This window comes from Notamacropus eugenii, chromosome 4 (genome assembly GCF_028372415.1).
Source record: "Notamacropus eugenii isolate mMacEug1 chromosome 4, mMacEug1.pri_v2, whole genome shotgun sequence".
Lineage (NCBI taxonomy): Eukaryota > Metazoa > Chordata > Mammalia > Diprotodontia > Macropodidae > Notamacropus > Notamacropus eugenii.
In genome coordinates this window covers 218,484,184-218,511,209 of record NC_092875.1, presented here as the reverse complement: position 1 = coordinate 218,511,209, position 27,026 = coordinate 218,484,184, and the positions used below count along the sequence as shown (strand labels likewise).

At 34.0% G+C, this 27,026-nt stretch overlaps 1 protein-coding gene across 12 annotated transcripts in view; it reads left to right on the top strand.

Annotated features, from left to right (window-relative positions):
• The window catches only part of CCDC102B (coiled-coil domain containing 102B), an 845,733-nt gene that overhangs the window by 267,412 nt on the left and 551,295 nt on the right, over positions 1-27,026 (top strand). For all 12 annotated transcript variants that reach the window (XR_011966005.1, XM_072604137.1, XM_072604128.1 and 9 more), the window contains one exon: positions 5,727-5,936. Coding sequence is in view for 11 of the 12 variants with exons in the window: in XM_072604137.1 (XP_072460238.1) it covers positions 5,727-5,936 (210 nt within the window). In the remaining variant the exon portion in view is untranslated. The remainder of the gene's footprint in view (positions 1-5,726; positions 5,937-27,026) is intronic.

Here is a 27,026-nt window from a genome sequence, read left to right as displayed (position 1 = left end):
CTTTAGCTTTCTACCTTTCCTGTATTTTTCAGTGACTTAAATCAAAACCATTGGCTTTGCTTCTCAATGACTCACCTTTCAATGAAAAGCCTCCTCAAATTTCCTCAATGAAATCAATACTTATGTAAAATCATATTTCAGTCATCATATGTGATATGATTTTCATTCTGTTCGGTTTTATCTTTTATTCATAGAACTATGAAAATAAGTTTAGTGAACATACTCTCCTGAAGCTCTAAAGTCTTTGATGTGGTCCAACACACTTTGTGTCCTTGAACTGTTTCTTCATAGTTATAGTTTTCCACCTTGGAATAAGTAAAAGTTCTTTCTCTGATCCTTTAGAACATAAAACTGTACATAAAAGTGTATTATCATTCTATATTTTTTCCAGGTAACTTGAGTCACTTATATTTATGCTACAGTTCATTTTTTTCTGTTCTAAACAGCTTAAATCTCATTAGAAAGCTATTATTTCATACACATATCTAAGTGCTTTTAATTAAAGTTTTTATCTAATTTTCTTTAGATATTAACATATTTATTTATAATAGTGACAAAATATCACATCCTTTGGTTGTTGATATAATTTTTCTTTATTGAAGGTACTATTTCAACTCCTTTTAATACTAGTCTGATTATTTTTAATGAAGTAGTATCTTAGAGAGTACATCACATCTGGAATGAACTCTCTTCTTACCTCTGCACCTTGGAATCTCCATTTTCACGAGGTATGGTGGTACACAACTATAGTCTCTACTCCTAGAGAACACTGAGTCTAATAGATTACCTGAGCCTGGAAGTTTCAAGATACAGTAGGGCTAAAGTGGACTGGGTACGCACATCTGAAGTCTGGTACCAATATAGTGAGCTCCCAGGAGTGGGGGCTTACCAGGCTGCTCTACAAGTTGTTTAAAGTCATTTTTAAAAGATATTTGGAGGGACTTGGGGAAGCACTCAGGTGAGTCACCATCTTTACTCTGTCATCTTGGCTCCACCTCCAACAATTCCTATTTTTGAATATTGATCCTCCCCAGCTTGTATTCTCTACAAATTTTGTAAACCTGCCATTAATATTTCAATATGTCATTGATCAAATGTAGCATTGTGAAAGGATGACTAGTTATGAATTTGAAGGAGCTGGATTTAAATGAAATTTAAATTAAACCTCCTGACCTTGGGAAATCAATTAACTTCTATGAGTTTCAGTTCACCATCTATAAAATAAGGAACTTGAATTAGATCTCTAAGACCTGATCCAGTTCTAAATGCTATTAGTTTGTAGTACATAAGACAGGGCCAAGTCCAAATTCCTGGGACATATTAGAGACCTTACTTTAAGTTCAAATTGATCTCATTGAATGCTGTTTTAGATTGCATACCAATCAAACTACATTTCTCCATTTTACTCTTAAGGATGTGAAAGATCTTATCTAATCTGAAGTCTAGTTTGGTTTTTTTCCTTTGTTTTTGAATTAGACCAAAATGACATCACTATTTTCTAGTCAAGTTACAGTGTATCCAACTCTGGATGATCACACAAATATAAGTTTTAAATACTCTACCACAGGTCAGGTACAAATAGTCTGCATGAACATTTGGGGTGGATTCTCTAAATTTGCACATCTCCAATTTCTTTTGAGCTGCTACAATTCTGCTTTGCTTATAAAGCGCAACACCTTCTTTGATGATGGGACACCATGCTGGACAGTCCTGTGCCAGTATCTCCCATCTCACAAATTCAATTCTAAAGTTCTTAAGAGAAATTTTGAGTGTCCATGTATCACTTTTCCTGACCACCACATGAGTGCTTGCACTGTGTGAGTTCTCTATAAAACATTCATTTTGGCAAGTGTAGGTTTGGTATTTGAAAAATGTGGCAGCCCAGTGGAGTTATGCTCTCTGCAGGAGAGTTTGAATGCTTGGCAGTTTAGTTAAAGAAAGGAACTCAGTGTCTGGTATCTTATCCTACCAGGATAAGGGTAAGGATAATGATCCAAGATCTTCAGAATCTTCAGAAGACAATTAAAATGGAAACGATTTAGTTTCCTGGGATGGTGTTGGTATACTGTCCAGGTTTCATAGGAATACAATAATGAGGTCAGTACAATGGCTAAGTAGACCTTCAGTTTGGTAATCAGTCTAATACCTCTTCTCTCCCATACTTTCCTATTGAGCCTCCCCAACACTGAGCTACCTCTGGCAATGCATGCATCAATCTCATTGTCAATGTGTACATCCCTGGAAAGTACACTGTCAGAGTAAGTGAACTTACCCATAGCATTCAAACCTTATTTATTTTTTAAAACCAATGGTTCTATGTATGGGTGATGTGGTGCTGGCTGATAGAGAACCTGTGTTTTGTTGCTACTAATTGTTAGGTCAAAATTAGCACATGAACAGAGAATCAATTCAAAATTTTTGGATCCGAGCTCCAGAGGCTACATCTGCAATCAGAAAATCATGCAGCAGCACTCTCTGTACTTTGGTCTTGGCTTGTAGCCTTTTAAAGTTGAAGAATGTAGCATCAGTGCAGTGGCTGGCTTTGATACTGTAATGTTAATTATGTTAATGAGAGTTAAAGATCTTCCCAGAGATTAATAGTACTCACCTGAAGCCCATTAAGGGAAACTTTTGTTAATTTCAAGGAGGAACTTGGTCAGGAGGGTCATGATGCCCTAGTTTATATATTCTCTGATGTGAGGTTTTGCTTTGGGGGCTTACTCTTTGGAAGAATTTTCATATGCTAGATGAGACTCTGGGTTGTCATTAAGAAGCCCCAGCTCTGGCTTTGAAAACCCAGATGTTGGTGCTTCTCCCTGATAACTATGTATGTATGTAATGGTCAGACAGTTGGATCTGCCTGTTGATCTGTGATTTATGTGTTGCTTATGGTCAGACAGTTAAAAGCCCTGTCTGTTGATCTTTATTTCTCTGCTTGTATTTTCTCTGTTGGTGAATGTAATTAGATTGTTGACCCCTCAAAAGTTGCTTTCCTTTTAGAAAAGCTGATCTAAGAACTTGTGTTAGCAGGACATCCTGTATGTGTTAAGGTGCATACTACTACAGATGATTTGTTCATCCTTATTGAAGGTGTTTGATAGGATGGCTGAGAGTGTCAGAGTGTGAGAGAAAACACATAAACTCATTTCATTCTATTGATGCCTGGAAAAGCACAAAAGTATTGTTCATTATCTAGACCTGGGCAAGTATGCTGTTGTGAAATTTATATACGATGTTGATGAACTTCTTTTTGATATAATTTTTCCATAAACTCTCATGATTGACAGTATCAAAGTCCTTGGTCAGATCTATAAACATTGTGTGCATGCCTCTGTTCCACTCCTGGCCTTTCTCCTGTAGTTGCTGCTAGTGAGAAGTTGACCCTATGGCCTGGGTTCCCTGTGTGAAGGGTTGTGACTAAAGCTCTGAGCATATCTGCACCTGCTGCAACATCACTTGCCTGTCACCACAGGTCTTTGAGATAGGTAAAAATGGTAAAATGGCATGAACATTGTCTTTTGATTCATATGCAAACTGTATTTAAGTGAGGCAGAGATGTAGAAAGTCATTGGCTCAATCTCTCCTCCAAAGTCTGTATAGTCCAGCGGCAGGACAGAGTCAAGAAGACTGCTGATGGCTTGAAATGCAGTAGATGACCTTGGTGTCTTTGATGTCAAACCAAGCTCAAAGCACTCCATAGCACTTGCTTCAACTGTCTCCATGACCATTGGAACAAATTGTTCTCATCCTCCCATTACACTGGGTAAAGTCTTCTCATGCTTGGGGCAGACAACCCCAAATCACCAATGGAGTGCAGACTCCTTGGTTACCTTCAACCTGCCCTGTCTGCCAAAATGGTTATGGGGTGTGGCTGCTGCAGATGCTACAGCTTCTTGGAGTCACAGTTGTGAGTTAGATGGAACACAAAAGATGAGTTAGGTGGACACTCAAGTTGGAAAGCAGCCCGGAAAAGGGCTCAGCAGCCCTCTCACTGGAGGCATTCGTCTTCCTTGAACATAACCTACACATCCATGAAATCAAGATACATTGTTAACTAATGAATGAAAAAAACCTTTTATTTAGTCTCTATGATAGGGATAAAAATAGGAATGTCATGAGAATTTTTGCTGTCAAGAAGTTCATACTTTAATTGGGGTAGAATAACATATAAAACAAATTTCACTTGTAGGGTAGGTGGAAAGGCCCAGAAATACTAAGAATTCAGGAGCCTATTACAGGATATGATAGATCCTTTGAAAACATCAGTCAGACAGATGACCTTGCCAGGTCTTTGCTGATTGTAGAGGTAGGGCACTTAATAAGGCCTGTGCATGTTTTAAACTTCATGTTAACATTTTACTGGCTTTAACATATTATGTACATGTTATATGTTCAAATATTCACTGTTGGTAGAAACATCTCCTACAATTTTTGGTCTCTACTGCTGGAGTCCTATGTTCACATCTTTGGAAAAGTCACTAGTGGTCTGGGTTCAATCTAGCATCTATCTTCATTTTTGCTTCACATTCTAGGGCAAGAATTTTTAACTGGTTTTTTGTTTGTTTTTGGTGTCAAGGGCTCCTTAGAAGTCTGCTGAAAACTGTGGACTCTTTTCTCATGATAATGTTTATAAATATGTAAAATAATATATATAGGATTGCAAAGGAAATCACATTTATTGAAATAGTTATTAAAATATTAAAAAGAACAAACAAGTTTAGGGAAGTTCACAGGATAAGAACCCCTGTTCTGGAGCCTTCTTGTAATATTTCCCCAGGGAATGACAATGACTAGTATATTCTGTGGATCCTTGAATACCAGCTTTCCTATTTTTTTTCCCTGCTCCCACACAGCTAACCTCATTGATCAGAAGGGTTCAAATGATCTCATTGTTCAAAAGAAAGTAGGTAGTATGTTGGTTAGAGTTCTGAACTTGGAGTTAGAAATGTAAGTGAATTTGCCTGCTTAGTCTCTTAATCAACAGTCATCTGTCTGCCCCAATTTCCATGTTTGTAAATGAGCACAATGAGAGCAATACCTCACAGAGTGGTTGTGAGGATAACATCAGGTAACAGATGTAAGGTGTTTTCAAACTTGAAAGTGTTGTTACTTTAGTAAACTCATGAGCTGCAATACCTTATAATACCTTTGATAGGCTACGCTAGGAAACTAATTATCATATATCATAATGCTTTTACAGGAAAAAAATAATGATGAGTTCCAAAGAATAGACTTTTAAATGGACTTTTGGCACAAAGCCCATGTGCTAAGTCAAGGTTACCTAGATATAGATTACAGAAATATCCTCTAATCATCAAATTACTCCCTTGATTATCTCTGCTTGAATGGGTAGGATTACTTACAGTTTCTATTTAAAGGTCAACTTTGAGTTCAGTCAGAGGGAATAAATTAGTTTGTGTTGTTATTATTATTAATTATAAAGATTGGCAAAATGACTAGATGAGATATATTGTGATCCAGGTTACGCATGAACACGTTTAGCCTTAGAGCTTAGTGTTTTTGTTAGCTTCTCAAACACGACAGTTTCAGACAAATGTATTTCTTCTCTAAGTTCTCAAGGACACATATCTCTTTAAAAAACAAATGTAGCAATTACTTCTCTGAATTTGCCATCAAACCTTCTCAGCATGTGTTATTGTTTGAATCCTCTAGTAGTTTGGCATTACATGTATCCCATGCTGTTTTTTTGTATTGTATGTTTTCAGTTGGAAAGACTACAGGCTGAGAACACCTCTGAGTGGGGCAAGAGGGAAATACTTGAAACAGAGAAACAAGGACTGGAAAGAGACAATAGAAGGTTAAAGGCCCAGGTGAAAGAAATGGAAGAGCTTTTGGATAAAAAAAATCCATTAGCTGCAACCTCTCAAGTTTCTGATTTGAAGACATCACAAAATGAGCTGCTAGAGAAAAACAAGGTATGGATTCTACTTTGAAGTACATTTTTTTACCTGCATATATCCTGATTTTAATACCTAGTTATCTTCAAGTTTGACCTAAGTCTCCATGTTTGACTTGTTTCTTTTCTACCATTTAAGATGAAAGCAGAAAGGTATCATGCTAGGTTTTTGATTCTCTATCTTGTAAAACAACTTTTTGGTTTATGAATTTAAAAACTTGGAGCATCAATGACTTTGGATTGAAGTTTTAGATTATGTCAAATTCTCTCAAAGATTTCAAGAAACCTGCGGTTTCAAAGATTTCCCCCCAATAACAAGAAGTCTTAGAAAAACTTATTCATTCTTTATGATTTACTTGGCCTGGCATATTTCATTCTCTGTGCATTTTCCAAGCAATTGACCTTATTCACACCAAATGTCATGTCCCATCAATTCTAGTAATTACTTAGTAAGCTTTACTCAGCAGCAGTTTTAGTAAACACGTGATAGATTTGGCCTGTTGTTTACTTATTCCTGGTTCATTTGTAGTAAGGATTAGATAAGATGATTAAAAAAAGATTTCTAAATATCAGTTTTAAAATAAATTTCAGAGGCTGTTATAGACACATGCAAAATACACACACACACATATATATATACATACACACATACAACATGTAATTCTAAATATTCACTAAAAACCTGGCTTGTCTAAAATTACTTTTTCATAATTCTGTGAAGATTTTCACAATTTATTGAGGAAAATACTTTGTTTATAGGCTTTAGAATTTTTGAGTCATAGTTTATATTATCACTTTCATTTATAATGTAATAAATTTTGATGTAATTTATATGCAATTAGTGCATCCATCGTGCCATTTCGTTCCATTTTATTCCCTTTGAAGGGAGCTAGCCAGTTGAAGAGATAGATGAGGAGGAAATTTGTCTTAAAATGTGCTTATATTTTTTCCATACCATATTTTCCTCCTTTAAAAGTCATAAAGATTTTAAGGTAAAATACCACATTGATTTTACTCACTGTCTTTGATAACTTGGCAGGTTCTTGAATTTTCTATATTAAAAGTTTAGACTTTTGCAATGAAAAATGTTACATTTTGAAAATATAACTAAATTCTAAAATTTTAATAATCAGAAGTGAAAATTCTCTACATTCCTATTATGTTACAGTCTTTTTTCTTGTTTTTCCTTTTCTCTCAGTGTCTTCCACACTGAAGCAACCAGTGAAACGTCACCTTGTAATATTGCACTGGTTGCTCCTGATTTAGGCATTTAAGCTTTAAACTGAATCATTATTTTCACTGATTGTAGTTTTCATCCTATAGAAGTGTATTCATAGCACCTCTATAATTGGTATTCTTCGAAACCACTAACATAATCACAGTTATTTTTTTCTAACATGCACATCATTTCTGTATTTGAGGGTTATATATTGTTCAGAATTTGTCTAAAAGTGTCACAAATTGCTTTGATCTTCCTATTAATATTAAATTAATAGCAAAGATCTGCCTTCAAATTATTTGGATACTTTTCTAGGGCACACCAAAATGAAATGATATATGACAATGGGATTATGACTGGAAACCAAGAGGAAAGGTATTTGGCATGACTGCAATTTGCCAGATCCTATCCATAGACAACCTCTAGGCTATTTTTGCTCCCATTGGATCATGGGAATTCTCATCTCCACTTCTCTGTCTGGACATTTGAATCTAGAACATCTGCATCAAGCTTATGCCAATCCGAATAACCCAGAAAATTTCAAGGACTCAAAATTATTTTGAATAACACCCTGGCATTCTTAGTCTTTTTGGGAGACCAGCAATATTTTGCCCAAATCATGAAAAGTCCATAACCTCAAGAAATTATTCCCTACAAGGAGGATACAGTCATTTGCTTAGAAATTCTCTCTCCTAAAATCCTTATCCCTCACATATGAGGTTTTATACAAGTCAATCACAGTATCTTCTGGTTCTTCATATTCTCCAGAATCCTTCAAAGTTTGGTCGATAACGATACTGAACCATGTCTGTGCTGGGATACTGAGCATGCCAATAAAGCCTTGTATATGGTTTTTTTTTTCTGTTTCATATGAGAATAAGAAGTAGTTGCCTATTTCTTGATTTCTAAATGAATAAAAAAAATTAGTCCGTTAAAATCTCACTTTTTTCCACTTCATTTATTATGCCAAATTGTTATTATTATGTCTAAAAATAGTTCCTCATTTGGCACAAATCACCTGTAGAAATGTATATATCCAGATATATTGTCAACGGGAATTGACAATAAGTTCATATTTTTTAAAAAGCAAAACACTTTTTTAGCAAAGTATACTGAAAAATGAAACCTCTGAAAATGAGCTTGCCAATATGGAACATAAAGTAGAGAGAATTAATCTTCTATTTAAGACTTTCAAGCAAATTTTCATCTCTTTTCTCCTTTCCCTGGACTGGATGCTAGATTAAAAGTTTTTTTTTTTTTTTCTCAGAACAAAACAAAAAATGCATGAGTAATTCAAAAGACAGTTTAAGATAAAGGTTCTTTCAGGTGAACTTTCAGGTGAACTGATTCAAATCAATTTCAGGCTCTCAATCTCTTTGCAGACATGTTGCTTACATATTTATTTTTATGTATCATTGTAATATGTGTGTTTTACGAAAACAAGATCTGACTTTTTAATGAGTAAATTGTATTTTAAACTTAGTAAATAGATTAGTTCTTCATCTGCTAAACCTTTGGTGGCTGTTCTCCAAAAGGTTAATTCTATTGATTTTTGTGCTGCTGTTTCTTTTGGTGGGGATGGCATTGTTCCACGGCTTCAGCTAAATTGATAAATCAACTGAGATTAGATGATGGATTTTGTGTAGTACTATTGATTGCTCCTCATGGAATGATTGGATTTTAAAATACTAATAATATTAGGAAAACAACTTGCTAATATAAATATAAGTGGAGTCCACTGGTTAATTTTAAGAATAGAAATAGTGAAACAAACTTAGAAAATATGTATCTGTAAGCAATACCACATTATAATTCACCTTTTCTCCCCTTTAACATAAATAGTTTGAGCTGGCTAATTATTTCCTTCTTGAACCCTTAAAGCTAGTATGAACAATAATTGTAAAAAAAAAGGTGAGATGAGTAACCTAATATAACCTTTTTTTGGTACAACTTAAATACCTGTAAAATACCATAAATTGGATGGAAGTTCTATTAAAATGTCTGATTTATTTTCTTATCTTTGTTGCGTGAAGAAATGAAACAAAAAAATCATGAATAAGCTTAGTGCAGTTATCTACAGAGTATCTACACAATTGTATTTGAAAAAATCAAGCACTTCTGGGCTTGTGCTAAATTTATATGTATTACATATATCAGCTATTTTTTATTGATTTGATTCTCTAGTGAATTAATTGTTGAAATATGGTCATAGCTTAAATGCTTACGTACTTTCTACCTAATATTCTTACTATGCTTTCATGTTTCCAGTCCTTGATATTTCTTCCTACATGAATATGATCTCTGCTTTATTTCTTTTGACAAATTCAGTAAACATTTATTGAGCAACTTCAACGTGAAGGAAACTATGTTAGGTGAAGGAGATACAAAACAAAACAAAAAAAATAGTTCCTGCCTCTCTGGAGTCTGGTTAAATACCAGTAGTAGTAAGGGATGCAAAATGTATGCAAATTCAAATGGAACAAGGTAATTTGATAAGGGAGATGAGTCTTTAAGGAAAACAAGAATTCTGCTAGAGGAGGAAAGACTGTGTTCAAGACGTAGGAAATGGTTCTCCTTTATCATACTTATATGGGCAAATAGTCAACAAACCAAGTCAACAAGCATTTATTAAGGACTTCTGTGACAGGTACTGTGCTAAATGCTAGGGAAGCAAAGAGAAAGACAATTTTTGCCACCAAGTAGCTTATATTTTCATAGAGGAAAAGATAAGACATAAAAAAGAAGTGGGGGAGGGTTCTCACTTAGAGTAATGGTGAAGAAATCCAGGGACTGAAGGATGGTGGGTCTGGGTCCTTCCTCAAAACAGAGGTTCTAGAAAGAATTCAGTAATTAGAGAAGAGGATAGAGAGAGAAAGCCACTTAATCATCATGAGGAATAGGTAGAGAGAGATAGAATTAGCATGATTAGGTACTGACTATATGACAGGATATATTTTTCCTATTAGATCATAAGTTCCTTAAAGCAAGAAAAAACAGTATCTTGTTTTTCTGGTTACTCAGCCACTTCTTTAATTCATGTCTTACTCTTTGTGACCCCATTTAGTGTTTTCTTAGCAGATACTAGAATGCTTTGCTTTGCCTCTTCCTTCTCTAGCTCATTTTACAAATGAGGAAACTGAAGCAAACAGGATTAAGTGACTTGCCCAGGGTCACACACTTAGTAAGTATATTAGGCCAGATTTGAACTCAGAAAGATGAGTTTTTCTGACTCCAGGTCTGGTACTCTATCCACTTTGCCACTTAACTGCTCCAAAGGTACCTTATTAAAATGAATAAAATAAAACTGTACCTTGCATGGGAACATTTGGCTATATTCAAGTTAGTATTTGCTTTCTTATATTTACCTCTAATTGTTTTATGTATGTATGGCTTATTTCCCCAAGAAGATTATAAGTTTCTTGAAAGTAGACCCCATGTCATATATTTCTATATCCCCATAAAGATCAGTGCTATGCTCTTCAGTCAATAAACACTTGTTGAGTAGAATTGAATTGTACTACTATGGTGTTATACAGATTAAACCTTACCTAGTTCTTCTCTCACCTGCATGCTGGGCCTGCAATTCCAGTTCATAAATTGGATCTGACAAATAGGGAATACTATATGATATCTATATAGGCAGAACTGTGTTAAAGAGACAGACCTGAGGCTGTATATATACAAACAGCAAAATGTGTATAACAGGAAATAAACCAGAACTCAGTCAGATTATTATTTCCTTTCTGTATTTTTTCTATTTTTATTGCTATTTTTGCTTTTGTATCATTTTAATTTCTTGAAATATCTCTTCTTCTGTCCCCACCCAGAGACCTATTTCATATAGAAAGTAGAAAAAAATCAAAGCAATTAAGCAAAGTTAATTAACTTGTCGATCACATTTAATAATAAATAGTGTTCCACAACCACAGTTCGTAGTTATCACCTCGGCAGAGGCAATCTCTTCTGTCTCTTCTTTGGGGTCAAACTTAGTCAGAATTTCACATCATTGAATGTTGGTTTAGTTATACTTATTCTTTCCACTATATTGCTTTAGTCATTGTGTATGTTTCTTTCTTCGCATTATTTTAAATAATTTTGCCACATGCCTTCTTTTTATAAATTCATTGTTCCTTTTAGAAAAAATTATATTCATGTATACAATTTTTTGACCATTTCACAATTAATGGGCATTGACTTTGTTTGTAGTCCTTTGTTACTAAAAACAAATTAAGAAAAAAATACTATTATAGATGTTTTGTAGCATATTGGTCCTTTCCATTTTTTCTTCCTTACTGTCTAGCAATGTTAGCTCTCTCAGCAAAGAGTTATAGTCAAATTCTTCATTTTCTTACTATAGTTCTGAATTGCTTTCCAAAATGATTGGATCAATTCACAGATCCACCAACATTGTATTAGTTTTCCTGTCTTTTCATAGGTTCTTTACCACTGACTCTTCCTATCTTTTGTCATCTTTAGCTTATTATTTCTTTTAAACAACCAGGGATTTAAGTGGCAAATACAACTTTGCTCTAATTCAATTATCTTTTGAAAAGAAAAAAACCAACAACCCGTTACTCAAGCAGATTCAAATATTTGCTTGTATACTTTTTTCCCCAAAACTTAATTTATGAGTGCATGCCTTGCCTTTATTTATCATAGTGCTAAAAGGAATAAGAGAAACCGAAGGTTAAGATAAACTTCTTGGCTAACTTCAGAAAAGAAAGTAATTACCTTAAAAATTGATTAGACAAAAATTTTGATATTATTGATTTGATATATTTGTGTATACACGTACTTTAGAAACATATATTTCTTTAACAAATATACATGTATGCATAAATGTACATTTAATTCCATAAATACATGCAAGCATGTATTTATACACACATATACATAGATATTTTATAACATAGTGATAACACTATGGTCCTGACCATATATGTGATAGTACATATGACATAATATTTATGGACATAACATTTGCAAATGGTGTGTTTCATGGGTACTATTTATTGTGTCAAGTCATCTAAACATTATATATTTGTCACTTTTAGATGTTCTTATATATAACTCTCCAATGCTCTTTCTAATACACAAAATACTGTTTAATAAAACTAAGCAAAATACAAAGACTTGTTGGATAAATGAATCACTTTTTGAATGAAAAAGAGATCTAAGAAATGTATGGATTGAATAATGATTATAAATCTTGCACTGAAGGAACCTCGAGGGGGGGGGGGACACTTTATTGAAAGAGGAAATTAAAAGCTCCTTTAGGATTTCATTTATTCATTCTTTCATTTCAACAACTGGCAATCTCCTACAAAATGTAAAATGCTGTTTTCCTCAAACTTCAATGTCTTTAAAAGAATGGTGGTGACATCACAGAGCTTTATTTTAGGATAAGTGTTTTTTGAGCCTTAGGTTATCTTCTTTGGGGCTTTCTTATAATAGCTTTCATTAAAAAAAAAACAAAAAAACAAAAAAAAAACAGGGTAGCACAGTATACTTTTTAGTTATTTTTTTTCTAAGTGAGAAAATTTTATAGCATGATAGCTTCCTTATCAAGTTGTCAGAAAATACAAAGCTAGGAGGAACAGCTTATATGCAAGGTTATAGAGTCAGGATACAAAAAAGATCTTGACAAGGCCAGAAAATTGGACCTAATCAAATAGGTTGAAATTTAGCAGGGATAAATTTAAAAACTTATATTACATTCATAAAATCAATATCCTACGTATTGAAAGGACTGCATTTAATCTGAAAAACAAGATGTAGTGGTTTTAGTGGACAGCAAGCTCAATATATACAAGTCAGCAGTATGATGTGGAAGCCAAAATAGTGAATGTAATCTTGTACTGCATGAATAAAAGCATAACTTTTTATAATGAAGAAATATTAATCTTTCTGTACTCTGCTGTATTTAGGACATATCTGGAATACTGTGTTCAGTTCTTAGCATCATGTTTTAGAAATAATATTGATAAGTTTGTACATGTGTAGAGGAAGGCAACTGGAATGATGCCTATGGGAAATGAAAATATTGAATAAATTGGGGTTATGTAATCTGGAGAAGGGAAAACTCAAGGGGAATATAATAGCTCTCCTTAGTATCTGAAAAGCTGTCATAGCAAAAAAAAAAGTTTTGGCCACAGAAAGAAGAACCTATAGTGTGTGTGTCTGTGTGTGTGTGTCTGTGTGTCTGTGTGTGTGTCTGTGTCTGTGAGAGAGAGACAGAGAGAGAGGGGTGGGAAGGGAGAGAGGGGAGGGAGGAAGGGACAGAGATCGAGACAGAGAGAGATGGAGAGAAAGAAAGAGAGAGAGAGAGAGAGAGCCTTCTTAACAATTACAGGTATTTCAAAGTAGAATAAGATGATGGGATGTCTCAGAAGGTAGTTAACTCTCTGTCTCTCTGTCTCTCTCTGTCTCTATCTCTCTGTCTCTCTCTGTCTGTCTCTTTCTCTCTCTCTCTCGCTCTGTCTCTCTCACTCACACACACACACACACACACACGCACATCGTAGGCCTTAAATCAGGGGATGAAATTTGTTGTAACAAAGAAATTTTATTAGGTATGGTTTGCAATAGTCACTGAGATCCCTTCCAGCTCTGAAATTGTATACTTATGTGATTCTATGAAATGTAGAGGTGAGGCAAACCTAGATGATAATATCATCATAAGAAATATTTTTATATGTTTTATATGTTATACAGAACAGGATGAATTGGACTACAAAAAACTCCAATTCAGTATTTCCTAACTAATTGATAATTGCTGATATTTCCAAAGTAATTTGTTGGAAATCAAGCTGTGATCACACTTTAAACACAGAAATGACTAGTTTATTCAGTACTACTTTCAGGGCTTTCTTTGTATTAATATGATTCTAGCTTAATTGATTTTATACATATTTTATATTTCCCTCATTAAGTTTAGACTTTTAACAAGGAAGGAATTATAGCTTGGTTTTCTCTCATTAAAAATGTTAGAAAGATATTTCAGCATATTTTAAAGTGCTTTCTTCCCCATCTCTTTCTCTTATGCTTCTAAAGCATGATCTGTAGGGATATTTTAACTGTTCCCCTGAAAGATATGACATAATGTAGTGGAAAGAGCATGGAGAGAGATGCTCTCTGGATCTTAGGTTTCTCATTTATAAAATGAGGGTTATATTAAATTATGATGGTTGACCTTGATAATGTCTTTACAAATATACTGATTTTAAGTACACTCTATCATTCGATATTCATAATAGACTATTTGTAAAGGTGGAAAAAAAAAACAGGCTCCAACTATATATGACTTGATCACATTATCATAGCTCCTAAATCCCAGGGGTTAGAGTCTCTCCTGAATTCACGCCAGCTTTCTTTCTACTAATATACTTTCTCTTACATGTATTAATAGCAAGGCCCCTTTTGATTTAAATCTTATAACCAGATAGACAATTTTCTAGGAAACTAGATGTGACATCCTCTGGTACTTAAGACAACACTGGCACTTAGTTTTTGAAATTATAAAAAAATAAGGATATATGATTGCATTAATACTAAGGACCCTTTCATGTCTGCTATTTAACATGCAGGGTTTCTAGTAATGTTCTCTTCCTAGGAAACATGGGCTCATTAACAGTCACATAAGGCTCAGTATTCATGTTTCCATCTTAAGGGACATCAATAATTCTTCCTCTGAAAGAAGTTATATTTTTCTTTATGCATTTATAGATTCATTATATAATGAAGAGTCATATTTGCCATAACTGCATTATAAAATAAAATAGAAAAACACTTTTAAAAATGATTTGTCATAAAATCCCTATTGAGAGACATCATAAAATCCTAGATTTGAAGCTAAAAGGGAATCTGTAGTCTAGTCTACTTCCTTTATTTTTTCATAGATGAGGAAACTGAGACACAGAAAGGTAAAAACTTTCAATGTATCACACAGAGAGTAAATGACAGAGTTAGGATGTTGTATTGATAATGCATTTTTTTGTTTTAGTATTATCAAGTGTCTCTGATTGAATAATGTCACTAAATAAGATCTTCCCCATTCATTAATGGTTCTGGGAAGATTTGTAGGAAGGACACCTTTTGTTAAGGAGGCACTGGCTTTCAAGGGTTGTGATGCCCTCTGGCTCTAAAAGGTGTATAAAGACTCTGAAGTGGTTTTCCTTTGGGGCTTAGATTTTGTTTTTATTTAACTTTGACTGACTGTAGTGTGGTGGAGTGGTAAAAAATCAGACTCAGAGTCAAAAGATTTGGATCCCAGCTTTTCCCATTCTTTGCAACTCATCTTTGGGTAAATGATTTAATCACTCTGATATTCATTTTTTTCATCCATAAAATAGGAGGGAAATGAATAATACTATCATTGCACATCTCATAGAATTTTGTTAAAACATTTTGTAAATAGTAAAATGCCATATAAATGGGAAAAATAACAAAAGCTTAAAATAACTCATCATGCTTATGTTATTATATTACTTCCTTGCAAAAAAAGAAAAACTTATATTTATTGTTTGAACACATCCTAAACATCTATCTATCTATCTATCTATCTATCTATCTATCTATCTATCTATCTATCTTTCTATCTATAACATTCAAACCTAAATATATATAAAACTTACAAAGTATTTTTAAAACAACCAGAAATAATTTTATTAAGCAATATTAAATGTTGATTATTATATTTGTTAGGTGTAAAGTGGTTTACTTTCATATGAAACTTGCAAAACAAGAGAAAATCCAATAACGGAATCCAGAGGTCCTACAAGGTGGCATCTGTGAACTCAAACAATGTGTTGACAAACAAGTATGTTCAATTAAATACCTGCATAAAGATGGAAATAAAAAGATGATGATAGCAACTGAGGACCGTGTCATTGCCCCATGAGATTATAAAGGAGCTATCCCTAAGGAGTCTAAACTTATTGATAAAAGTAGGTTATGCAAGCACATGATAGAAATCTGTGCAGCACATTACTTCAGACTTAAAAAAAATAAACATATCTAAAAAGACAAAAATCTGTTTGCTAGAATTATCTTGGAGGTCTCTACCAATAAACTATTGAAAGCAAAACTTTTATCAGAGACAAAACTGTTACAGTCATCTGATGTAACATTGAGTCATAAAAAGAATATTTTAATAATGTTGACTAATCAAATATTCACAATCTCCAAGGTACATGGAACAAAAGGATTTCAAAATACAGAGACCTAGACAAGGATATCAAAAGCATATAAAGGGTAGGGTATATATTAACCCTGCTATCTCATCTGTTACTTATTTTATATTGAGGAAGGTTTCAGCAAGCCTACTGAGGGTGAGCTTACATTCTAATAATTTTGTTCTGCTAAAAAAAATCCTATTTTATCCAGACATGTAACAGTAAGCATTAATTATAATAGGATAATGACAGGATCACAATTTGACTCAGAACTGTTTTTATTTAAATTCCTTTTAAAAAGATGAGAATAAGATTGTAGCAATAATAAAAACCTTGAATTATCTAGATCAGGAATCTCTGATGAATCATTTGTAATATACTGATCAATTGAAAAAGCTAACTGAGTTCACATGGCAACAGTAACTTCAGCTTAGTACTTTTCAGGTAGTAGGATTTTCCATCAGGGTATCAGATCCAGTTAGTAACTTAGGCATGGCTTTCTACCTGTAGTGAATGGTCAGTTGCAATGGGGAATGGGAAATGTCAGGAAATTACTACTGCTAGTTAGGGGGGACTTTCAATTGAATTTTAGTCACATTTCTTATGTAAGTAAATAATGAACTAGAGGCAAGAGTGTATGGTGGTGTTCTTTTAGCATACACCTGATAATGGTTCTCTGTTCTTTGCTTATGCACCACATTTTCAGGACCTTCTCCCTTCTACTTACTAGTCATAAATTGAATTCTTAAAATCTCATCAACTACATATGAAGTAGTGTCCTCCATGGAGCCATAAATTTGAATTGCAGGTTGGCAACCAGGCTTGAACTAAATTGTGTGAGGATTTTCATTATCCCTTAGAAAGTAGGTCATGTCCCTTAATGATTAGGCCCCAAACAAGGAGTACCTATCTTTTTCTGAGACATCCCTAGGTGTATTCATGACCTTAAGTCTTAATGAATTCATTTGTGTGATTAATATGCATTTATTAGCCACCTACTACAGTTCAACGCTGAAATAGATAGAAAAGAAGTAGAGTTTTAGTTTCCTATTCTTTAAGGAGCTTGCTGCATAATCAGAGACTAGAGAAAACTGTGAAATGACACAAGATCCCATAAAAGACATGTGATAATAATTTCCATTAATAAATCTTTTAAGTTATGAAACATTTTCCTCATAACAACACCAAGAGGTGTTGCCAAGAGGCAAATACAAATAATAAAGTATGTACAGTAAATATAAAATAACAGGAAGTGGATGTTTAGTCAGAGGACTTGTCTAGACTCCCATAAAGAACTACCAAAGGCAGAATGAAATTCCAGATCTCTTCTGACTTCCAGTCCCTCACCTTTTCCATCATAAACATTGAAAATCAATTGTAATGCACAGACTTTAAATGTCGTAGAAGTATAGGGAAGGGAAACAGGTTTGTGACCTTGATTAAAGCTTTATGAAAAAGCTGGCATTGGAATCTGAGCAATGAAGAAAATACAAGGCTTGGATTAGTTAAGGTGTAGTGGTTTGCAGATTACGTGATTAAAGGCACAGAGGAAGGAGTAAGTAAACTAGCTATTATAATCTTCATTTAGACACTAGTCTGTCTGATACAGTTTTATTTAAATTATCATTAATCTATATCCAAGTAATTTCTAGCTTGGAGACAGAGAGATAGAGAGAGACAGAGACAGAGAGAAACAGAGAGAGAGAAGAGAGAGAGAGAGAGAGAGAGAGAGAGAGAGAGAGAGAGAGAGAGAGAGAGAGAGAGAGAGAGAGAGAGAGAGAGAGAGAGAGACAGGGAGGGAGGGAGAACTCCAAACTGGCATGGTACCAGTTGCTCTCCAACATGATTTTCTGCCGTATTTCAGGTAGTATTTATAATCAGTCATTCACTAGGCCTATATTAAATGTCTGTGGCTAGATAGAATACAATCTTATGTGTTCAAAAATGTTCTAAAAAGTGATCCACAATATAAAAACAGGTTAAGAACTACTGTAATAGATGTTGGAATCAGAGACATTTAGGGTTAGGGTTAGCATTCTTTCTTTTGACTAAATTCATTACCCTACTTGATTTTGGCTTATTAACCCAAAACAGGATACACAGCTGGGTCTTTGTGGCTGGCTCACACTTCAGTGTTTCAAAGGACTTTTCCCAGTTTTGACATAAAATGGTCATGACTTAGTGACTCTCTTGGGCCTGCCTGGTTTTCACATATATTCATAGCATGGCCTTTATTAGAAATAAACTCTCGCTTTTGGCCTTGTGGCCTATCCTGAACTCTCCACATATTGGCAACATTGAGCTGACAGGGATAGTGGCTAGAGTCCTGAGGATGAGTCAGGAAGACAAGAGTTCAAATCTGGCCTTAGATACTTACTAGGTGTGTGACTCTGGGCAAGTAACTTAAGTTGTTTCCTAATATGTAAAATGGGGAGAACAATATCTACCTCACAGGGTGGTGAGGATCTAATGAGATGATAATTGTAAGGTGTTTAGCACAGTACTCAGCACATACTAAGTGCCATATAAATGTTTGCCATTATTATTATAATATGCTGTACATATTTTCTTACTTTGAGTTAAATATCATGCAATTTATTCACCTCAAGGTAATGAATCATTATCCCAGATCTGGGACCTTTCTCTGGGTTGCAACTTGAAGACACTATTGGTTCTAATAATTGAAAGCAACAAAAACAGATGGGCATATCATCGTTTAAATGTCCTCTCATGTTTTGTTATGGTGTATTTATTGCTATGTCGCATTCCTCTGCACTGTTACTGACATTTCACACTTCCTAATTCTTACCCATACTATGTCTATTCCATTTTTATAGCAATAATACCTTTTCACATGAAATGTACTTGGAAAAGCATACTCAAAATCGTCTTGGTTAAGACTCCACAAACAATTAACAAAATGTCAGTGTTTTGGAAGTTTTTTTTCTCAATCCATTTCTGAAATTGAATTCATTCATTCAGATCACACAATAGGTCATTGTAGGGTGAGAGAGTTTCTGGCACTAGCCCATGTTTCAGCAGGTTTGCTATTGATCCAGGCAGATAGGAAGACAGAAATGGAGACATGATAAGGGGTTAGTTAAACTTACTTTACTCTAGTCTTCTCAAAGGGGTTTCTGGTAATGGAAGCACAACTCTTACAGCAAACCCAAATTATGCTTTTTGCATAATGAGTGAGTGAGTGAGAATATAGTAGGAGCTACAACTCCTAGAAGTCCCTTAAATCTTCATGGGGGCCATTTGAGACTAGCACATATTAACAAATTCCCCCTAAGCCTTGATGGGGACTGATCAAGGCACTCACAGCATTCCAGCTTGTGCATTCCCCCCATGTGTCAATGGGGGTCAGTTGAGGCAAGTACACATGCACATTCACGTTGTGCATCCTTATTCCCCACTTACTAGACTAGTGCCCACTTGATTTATAAGGTAACAAACAGAAGGCAATTTTTCAGCAATAGTCTCACAAGTTTACATTAATTCATCATTATATCTCACTGAGCAGTTGCAATGGATATTTACAACTTGAAGCATCAATGTTTACATTGTTAATCATTATATAATACTGTGTAAATGTGGTAAGACCATTTACAATATGAAATCCTGAGAACTAGAGATTGTTATGGTCATGGATCCTGGGAACTAGTATCTATGATCCTGGGAACTATTATGTAAAAAAGAATAATAAATTCCACCTTATTACAGACAGTTTTAGGTCATTAATGTTTCACACTAGTGACTGATATATCTCCAGGAAATGAGGAATGAGTCAAAAGGTTGATAAGTCATCAAAGCCAGCTCTTAATGAATTCATTTCTGTAAATATGACATAGGTATAGCCCCTACTATCATATTTCATTCAATTAGTAACACTGATTTCTATAAAAAAAAAATATAGGTTTTCTTAAACAGTGGTTTAAAAAGCAATATATTTCATTAAGGTGACAAAGTATTTTGCCAAATGTTTTATCATATACAGATGTACATACATATTTCCTTTGTAACTACTTTGTTTTCCCTTATCTAAACATCTTAAATGATTGAAGAATAAAAGTGGATTCTATTTTCTTTCATAATTCTAATCAACGGTATCCATCATATACTTACTTCTTACAAAATTCTGTTCTAGGTGCCAGAGTTGCAAAGGTAAAAACAAACCTCTTCCTTAAAAGCTTAAACACTTTTCTGTTGGAGGAGACATTTTACAATAATGCAAAATGATTTGAGAGGAGTGGAAACTTTAACAGCTGAAGGTTTAGGGAAGACTTCACAAAGGAAGTAGCAGGTTAGCTGAAGATTGAAGAAATAAAAGAGTCTGAATAAAGCAAGATTGAGGATAATTTCAGGCATGAGGGACAATATGTGTGAAAGCACTGAAGGAGATAGAATGACAACAAGAAGTTTATAAGGATAAGATTAAAGGGCCACTGAGATTATTCTGTTTGGGATAGGGAAAGGGAGAAAATTTGGTGGTTATATGAAGAATAAATTAGGGAAGACACTGGGATTGAGGAGATTAATTAGGAAAGAGATGAAGATATGTATTAAACCTATGTTTTCATCTATATATAAAAATTCACAGATGAAGAACTCCCTCAATTAATGCATTTTTTGGACTTAATAGTATTTTTTTTGTCAATTACGTGTAATTGAAATATTTTTATATCTTTTTATAAGATTTTGAGTTTCAATTTTTTTTCCTCATTTCTTTCCTACTTCCTAACCAAGACAATAAGAAATCTGATATAGGTTATACATGTACAATCATTAAACATATTTCCATATTACCTATGTTCTGAAAGAAGAATCAGAATAAAAGGGAAAAAGCACAAGGAAGAGAAAAAGAACAAAAGAAAAAGGTGAAAGTAGTATGCTTTGATCTACATTCAGACTCCATAGTTCTTTCTCTGGATGTGGATAGTATTTTCTCTCATGAACATTTTGTAATTGTCTTTGTATATTTGTTACTGTGTTACTGAGAAGTAGCAAGTCTATCAAAGTTCATCATCACACAATGTTGCTGTTACCATGTACAGTGTTCTTCTGGTTCTGCTCACTTCACTCAGCATCAGTTCATGTAAGTCTTTACAGTAATTTTTTTTTAATGAAATTCACCTGCTCATCATTTCTTATGTAACAATACCATTCCATTCATATAGCATAACTTGTTCAGCCATTCCTCAGTTGATGAGTATTCTCTTAATTTCCAATTCTTTACCACCACAAAAAGAGCTGCTATAAATATTTTTGGACTTGTGGGACATTTTCCGTTTTTATGATCTCTTTGGGATACAGATCTAGTAATACTATTGCTAGGTCAAAGGGTATACAAAATTTCGTAGTCTGTTGGGCGTAATTCCAAATTGCTCTTAAGGATGATTGGATCAGTTCGTAATTCTATCAACAATGCATTAGTATTCCAATTTCTCCACATCTTCTCCAACATTGATTATTTCCTTTTTCTGTATTTAACCAAGTCTGAGAGGTGTGATTTGTTGGTAGAGTTCTTTTAATTTGCATTTCTCTAATCAATAGTGATTTGGAACATTTGATTTCTTCATCTGAAAACTGCTTGTTCATATCCTTTGACTATTTATCAGTTGGGGAATGATGCCTATGCTTATAAATTTAACTGAATTTTCAATATATTTTAGAAATGAGGCCTTTATCAGAAACACTGGCAATGAAAATTGTTTCCCAGCTTTCTGCTTCCCTTTTAATCTTGGTTCCATTGAATGTTTGTGCAAGGACTTTTTATTTAATGTAGTCAAAATTATCCATTTGGCATCTCATAATGTTCTCTATTATTTGGCTATAATTCTTCCATTCTTCATAAATCTGATATGCAAACTATTCCTTGGTCTCCTAATTTGCTTCATAATATCACCCTTTATGTGTAAATTATGTACCTATTTTGACCTTATCTTGCTATACAGAGTAAGATGTTGCCCTATGCCTAGTTTCAGTAATACTATTTTTTCAGTTTTCCCAGCAGTTTTTGTCAAATAGCGAGTTATTTTCCCAGAAGGTAGAGTCTTTCGGTTTATCAAACTGTAGATTACTATAACCATTGACTACTGTGTTTTATGTACCTAACCTATTCCACTAATTCACCACTCTATTCCCTAGGCCATACCAAATAGTTTTGGTGATTGCTGCTTTACAATGCAGTTTTAGATCTGGTCCAGCTAGGCCACCTTCCTTTGCATTTCTTTTCATTAATTCCCTTGGTATTTTAGAATTTTTCTTCTTCCAGAAGATTTTTGTTATGATTTTTTCTAGTTCTATAACATAAAATTTTGGTAGTTTGATTATTACGACACTGAACAAGTACATGCATTTAAGTGGAATTGTCATTTTTATTTTATTAGCTTGGCCTACCCATGAGTAAATGATATTTTCCCAATTATTTATATCTGAGCTTATTTGTATGATAAGTATTTTGTAATTGTATACACAGTTCCTGAGTGTGTCCCAGCAGGTGGACTCCCAGATATTTTATATTGTCTACAGTTATTTTAAATGTAATTTCTCTTGCTGCTGGGCTTTATTGATCACATAAATTATGATGATGTATGTGGGTTTTTCTTTATCCTGCCACTTTGCTAGAAGGTGTTAATTATTTAAAGTAGTTTTTTAGTTGATTCTTTAAATATGCCATCATATCCACTGCAGTCATCTTTTTGTCTCCTCCTTATCTATTCTAATTCTTTCACTTTCTCTTCCTTCTCTTAGTGTTAAACCTAATATTTCTAGTACAATATTAAATAATAGAGGTGATAAATGGCATCCGTGCTCCATTCCTGATCTTATTGGGAAAGCTTCTTATTTTTCCAATGAGGTATTTTGAATTTTCTGCTTTGTTTTTCTTCTTTTGAATTTGTTTGACTAATTCTTGATGTCTCACTGAGTCACTTGCTTTCATTTGCCCAAATCAAATTTTTCAGCAATTATTTTCTTCAATTAGCTTTTATACCTCCCTTTTCATTTGTCTAATTCTACTTTTTAACAGTTTTCTTCATTGAATTGTTTTTTCATTTGACCATTCACATTTCTTAAGGAACTTTTTTAGTCAATTTTTGTCCTTCCTTTTCCAAACTATTGACTCTCTTGCACACTTCTTTTCCCCTCCCCTGATTTTTTCCTTCTCCCTCTCTTATTTGACTTTTAAAATAATTTTTGAGCTCTTCCCAGAAGGCTTTGGGCTTGAAACCAACTTATATCCCCCTTTGAGGCTTTTAATGTTGTTATATTGACAATATTGTCCTCTTCTGAGTTTGTGTTTTGATCTTCCCTGTCACTATAGTAACTTTCTATGATCAACATTAGTTTTTTGCTTCTTCCTTATCTTTTTTGCCTCTTTTGGTGCTTTTAAAATTGAACTCTCCTGCTCAAGATCAGGGGGTACTGTCCCAATCTTATTGTGCAGGGGGCAAGGGCCTGGTCACTGGTTTTGTGCACTGGGAGCTCAGGTGCTGGCAGCTTACTCATTATACTAGGATGGCCCAATCTAGTCACATCTGTTGTTGCCTTGTTTCCAGGGCTGGCAGTTTGCCTTCTCTGCTGGGGCTGGAGGCCTCTGGGGATTTGTCCCCAGCCTACTGAGCCAAGACTGAGGGGTCTTGGTTGTTGATTTGTGTTTTTGGCTAAGAGCTTCATTCTGGCTTGTCCAGACTGTCTGCATTGGGCTGTGCTCCCCTTTTATTCAAGTGAGATATATCTTTTCTGACATTCTCTCAATTAATGTTAAGCAGGAGATATTTTTCACTCTGTATTTTTATATGTTTTGTCACTCTAGAATCCCTTTAGAGACTTGATTTAACATTGTTTCTGAGGAAAACTGGGGAGACTTTGAAAACTTCCTGGCTTCTCTCTGACACCTTGGCCCTGCCCTACTAAAGTTGTTTGTTATTTTCTCTGTATTTTATAATTTTACAATGTTAACTAAAACACTGAGAAACTAAGTGACTTGCTCAGGTTTACATAGCTATTACCTGTCAGAAGCAGAAGGATATTAAAATAGTTCATTTGAAGGATAATTTGAGTCTTAACCAGGGTGGTGAGGAACAAAGTAGATGGATAAATGAAATTTAGGTAGAATTGCAGAATATGTCAACTGATTGGCTATCAACCAGTAACAATCAATGAACAATCATTTATAAAATACATACTATGTACTTGGCATTGTACAAGGTACTAAGATACAAAGAAGAAAAGGAAACTCCGTGAATTCAAGTAGCTTACATTTTATTAGGAGAGACAAGAAGTGTATGTGTGCATGTGCGTGTGTGTGTGTGTGTATAATGCGTGTATATTCACATGCATCCTACACACCTTATTCTCATATATATATATGTATATACATATATATATATATGAGCACACACATATACATATATAAACAATATATCTATCTCTGTCTATCTATCTATCTGTCTATCAGCTAGATGGCACAGTAGGTAGAATATAGAATTCTGGTCTGAGGTCTGGAAAACATGAGTTCAAATATGGCTTCAGGCACTTACTGTCTATATGACCTTGGGCAAGTTATTTAACCCTTTTTACCTTGTTTCCTCCTCTGTAAAATGAGATGGAGAAGGAAATGGCAAAATACTCCAGTATGCCAGTCAGAGATGTTTGCAATTATTCCTAGAAGTAAGAAGAAGTCATTGGGATTATTGAGTAAGGAGGGGAGTGGCAATGTTCAACCCTACATTTTAGAAAAATCATTTAGGCAGTTAGATGAAGAATGGATTGGAGAAGGATATTGCTCTGGAAGACCAATTAGGATTCAGTTGTAATAGCCCAGGCAACGAGTGATAAGGGAGTGACCACATGAGTAGAAATAAAGAAATGGATGTAAGAAGTATTTTAGAAGTAAAATTGGCATGATGTGGCAACTGACTAAATGGATAATTTGGGGTAAGTGGGGATGGTTTTCAGCTTGTAAACATGAGTAACTAATTAGATGATAATGTTAATAGAAGTAAGAAAATTTCTAATAGGATCAGTTTTGGCAGAAATAGAATTAATTTTGTTTTGAACATATTGAATTTGAGACATTGAGTTTGAGATGGGACATCCAGTTGAAAATTTCTGTATTTGATGAGAGAGTGTACTTTGGGAAAGACATGTAGGCTAGATATGTATATCTCAGAGTCATCTGTGTGGACATGACAATTGAGTATGCTGAAGAGTTTATCTAACTAGAGTGTAGAGAGAGAAGAGAAGACCCAAGGAGCAAACTTTGAGATCTGGATAATGATCCAGCAAAAGAAAATAAGGAATCTTGGTTAAGCAGGCAAAATGAAAATCAAGACAGGGTTGCCAACTGTCTCCCTTTAATTCATGGGAAAATGTCATCCAGATTCATGAGAACAAACAGCAACACCAATGTCTCTGATATTTAGGTTATTCTATTGATTGATTCATATGTAAGAAAATATTTTATGTCTTATGTTTATGAGTTAATGATGTAGTCATGGTTTATTTGATGTAAATGGGAAGCATTACTAGAATCTCTCACATCAGGATTATTATAGCCATCTTGAGAGACAATTTTGAAGTGTAATTGCATGACACACTCTATGCTGGAATATCTAAACTTGTCAATGTGTTTAGGTTAGAGCTTGTCTCATAAGAAAAAGTGGGGGTACCACATTATTCCCTCTGGCTACACATGAGTGGAAGGATAGTGGTGTTTTTAATAAAAAATTGAGGAGTTTGGAAGAGGAATAAATTTATAATTTACTTTATTAAATTTATAATTATAATTAATTCTGTTTTGGACATGCTGAGTTTTATATGTTAATGGTATGACAAAGGTGTCAATCAGGCACTTACTGACTCAGAAGTAGATTCTATGGTTGGAGATTAGGAATAGATGTTTACAGATTTGGGAGACGTTTCTGGAGATGACAGTATAGTCATTGAATAGTATACTTCAGAAATGTAATAAAGCTAGAGATTTTCAATAATGCAATATTTTCAATATTTAGATGAATATGACATTTTACTTCTTTGTATCATCCCAGTATTCTAATGTATGGAATATAAAGGAAGTTTAAAAAGTATTTATTAATAAAACATTTGATTTTATATGGTAGAAAATATTTTTGCTGTCATATTTAAAATGGACTTGATTCTTCCCAAGAAGATGGGAGCATTTACTGTCTTTCTGAAGATTTGTAAGTTGTTTAGAATTCTAAAACTGTTCTCTAAATATAATCTTATAACACACATGGTTTCACTATATTTGTTTCTAGAACAAATTCACAATTAATTTACTTTTTCAATTTATATATATATATATACATATACATATGTATATATATATATATATCGATGGCATATCATAAAAAGGAATCCTGTTGAACATTTTTGCTTCCTTTTCTTTATTTTATTAAAATGTTGTCAAGTGAGAATGGGTGGAGTTGTTAATCATGGGAATGGTTTTCCCCCATGAGATGCTAGGATCAAGAAGTGCTACTCTCTGAAGAGTCATTTAATTGTCTAAAGAGAGGAATGTTATCAGTCAACTCTATTATTCTGAAAGATTTACTTCCATCTTATTTAATCCTTTAAGTTCATCATCTGTTACATAAGGATGTGCTTGTTCAAGTTCATAAGAGACAATTCATTGTTCTTTCTGCTCTTGTATTTTGCCCATTGGGGAAATAGGGCCTGGGTACGGATG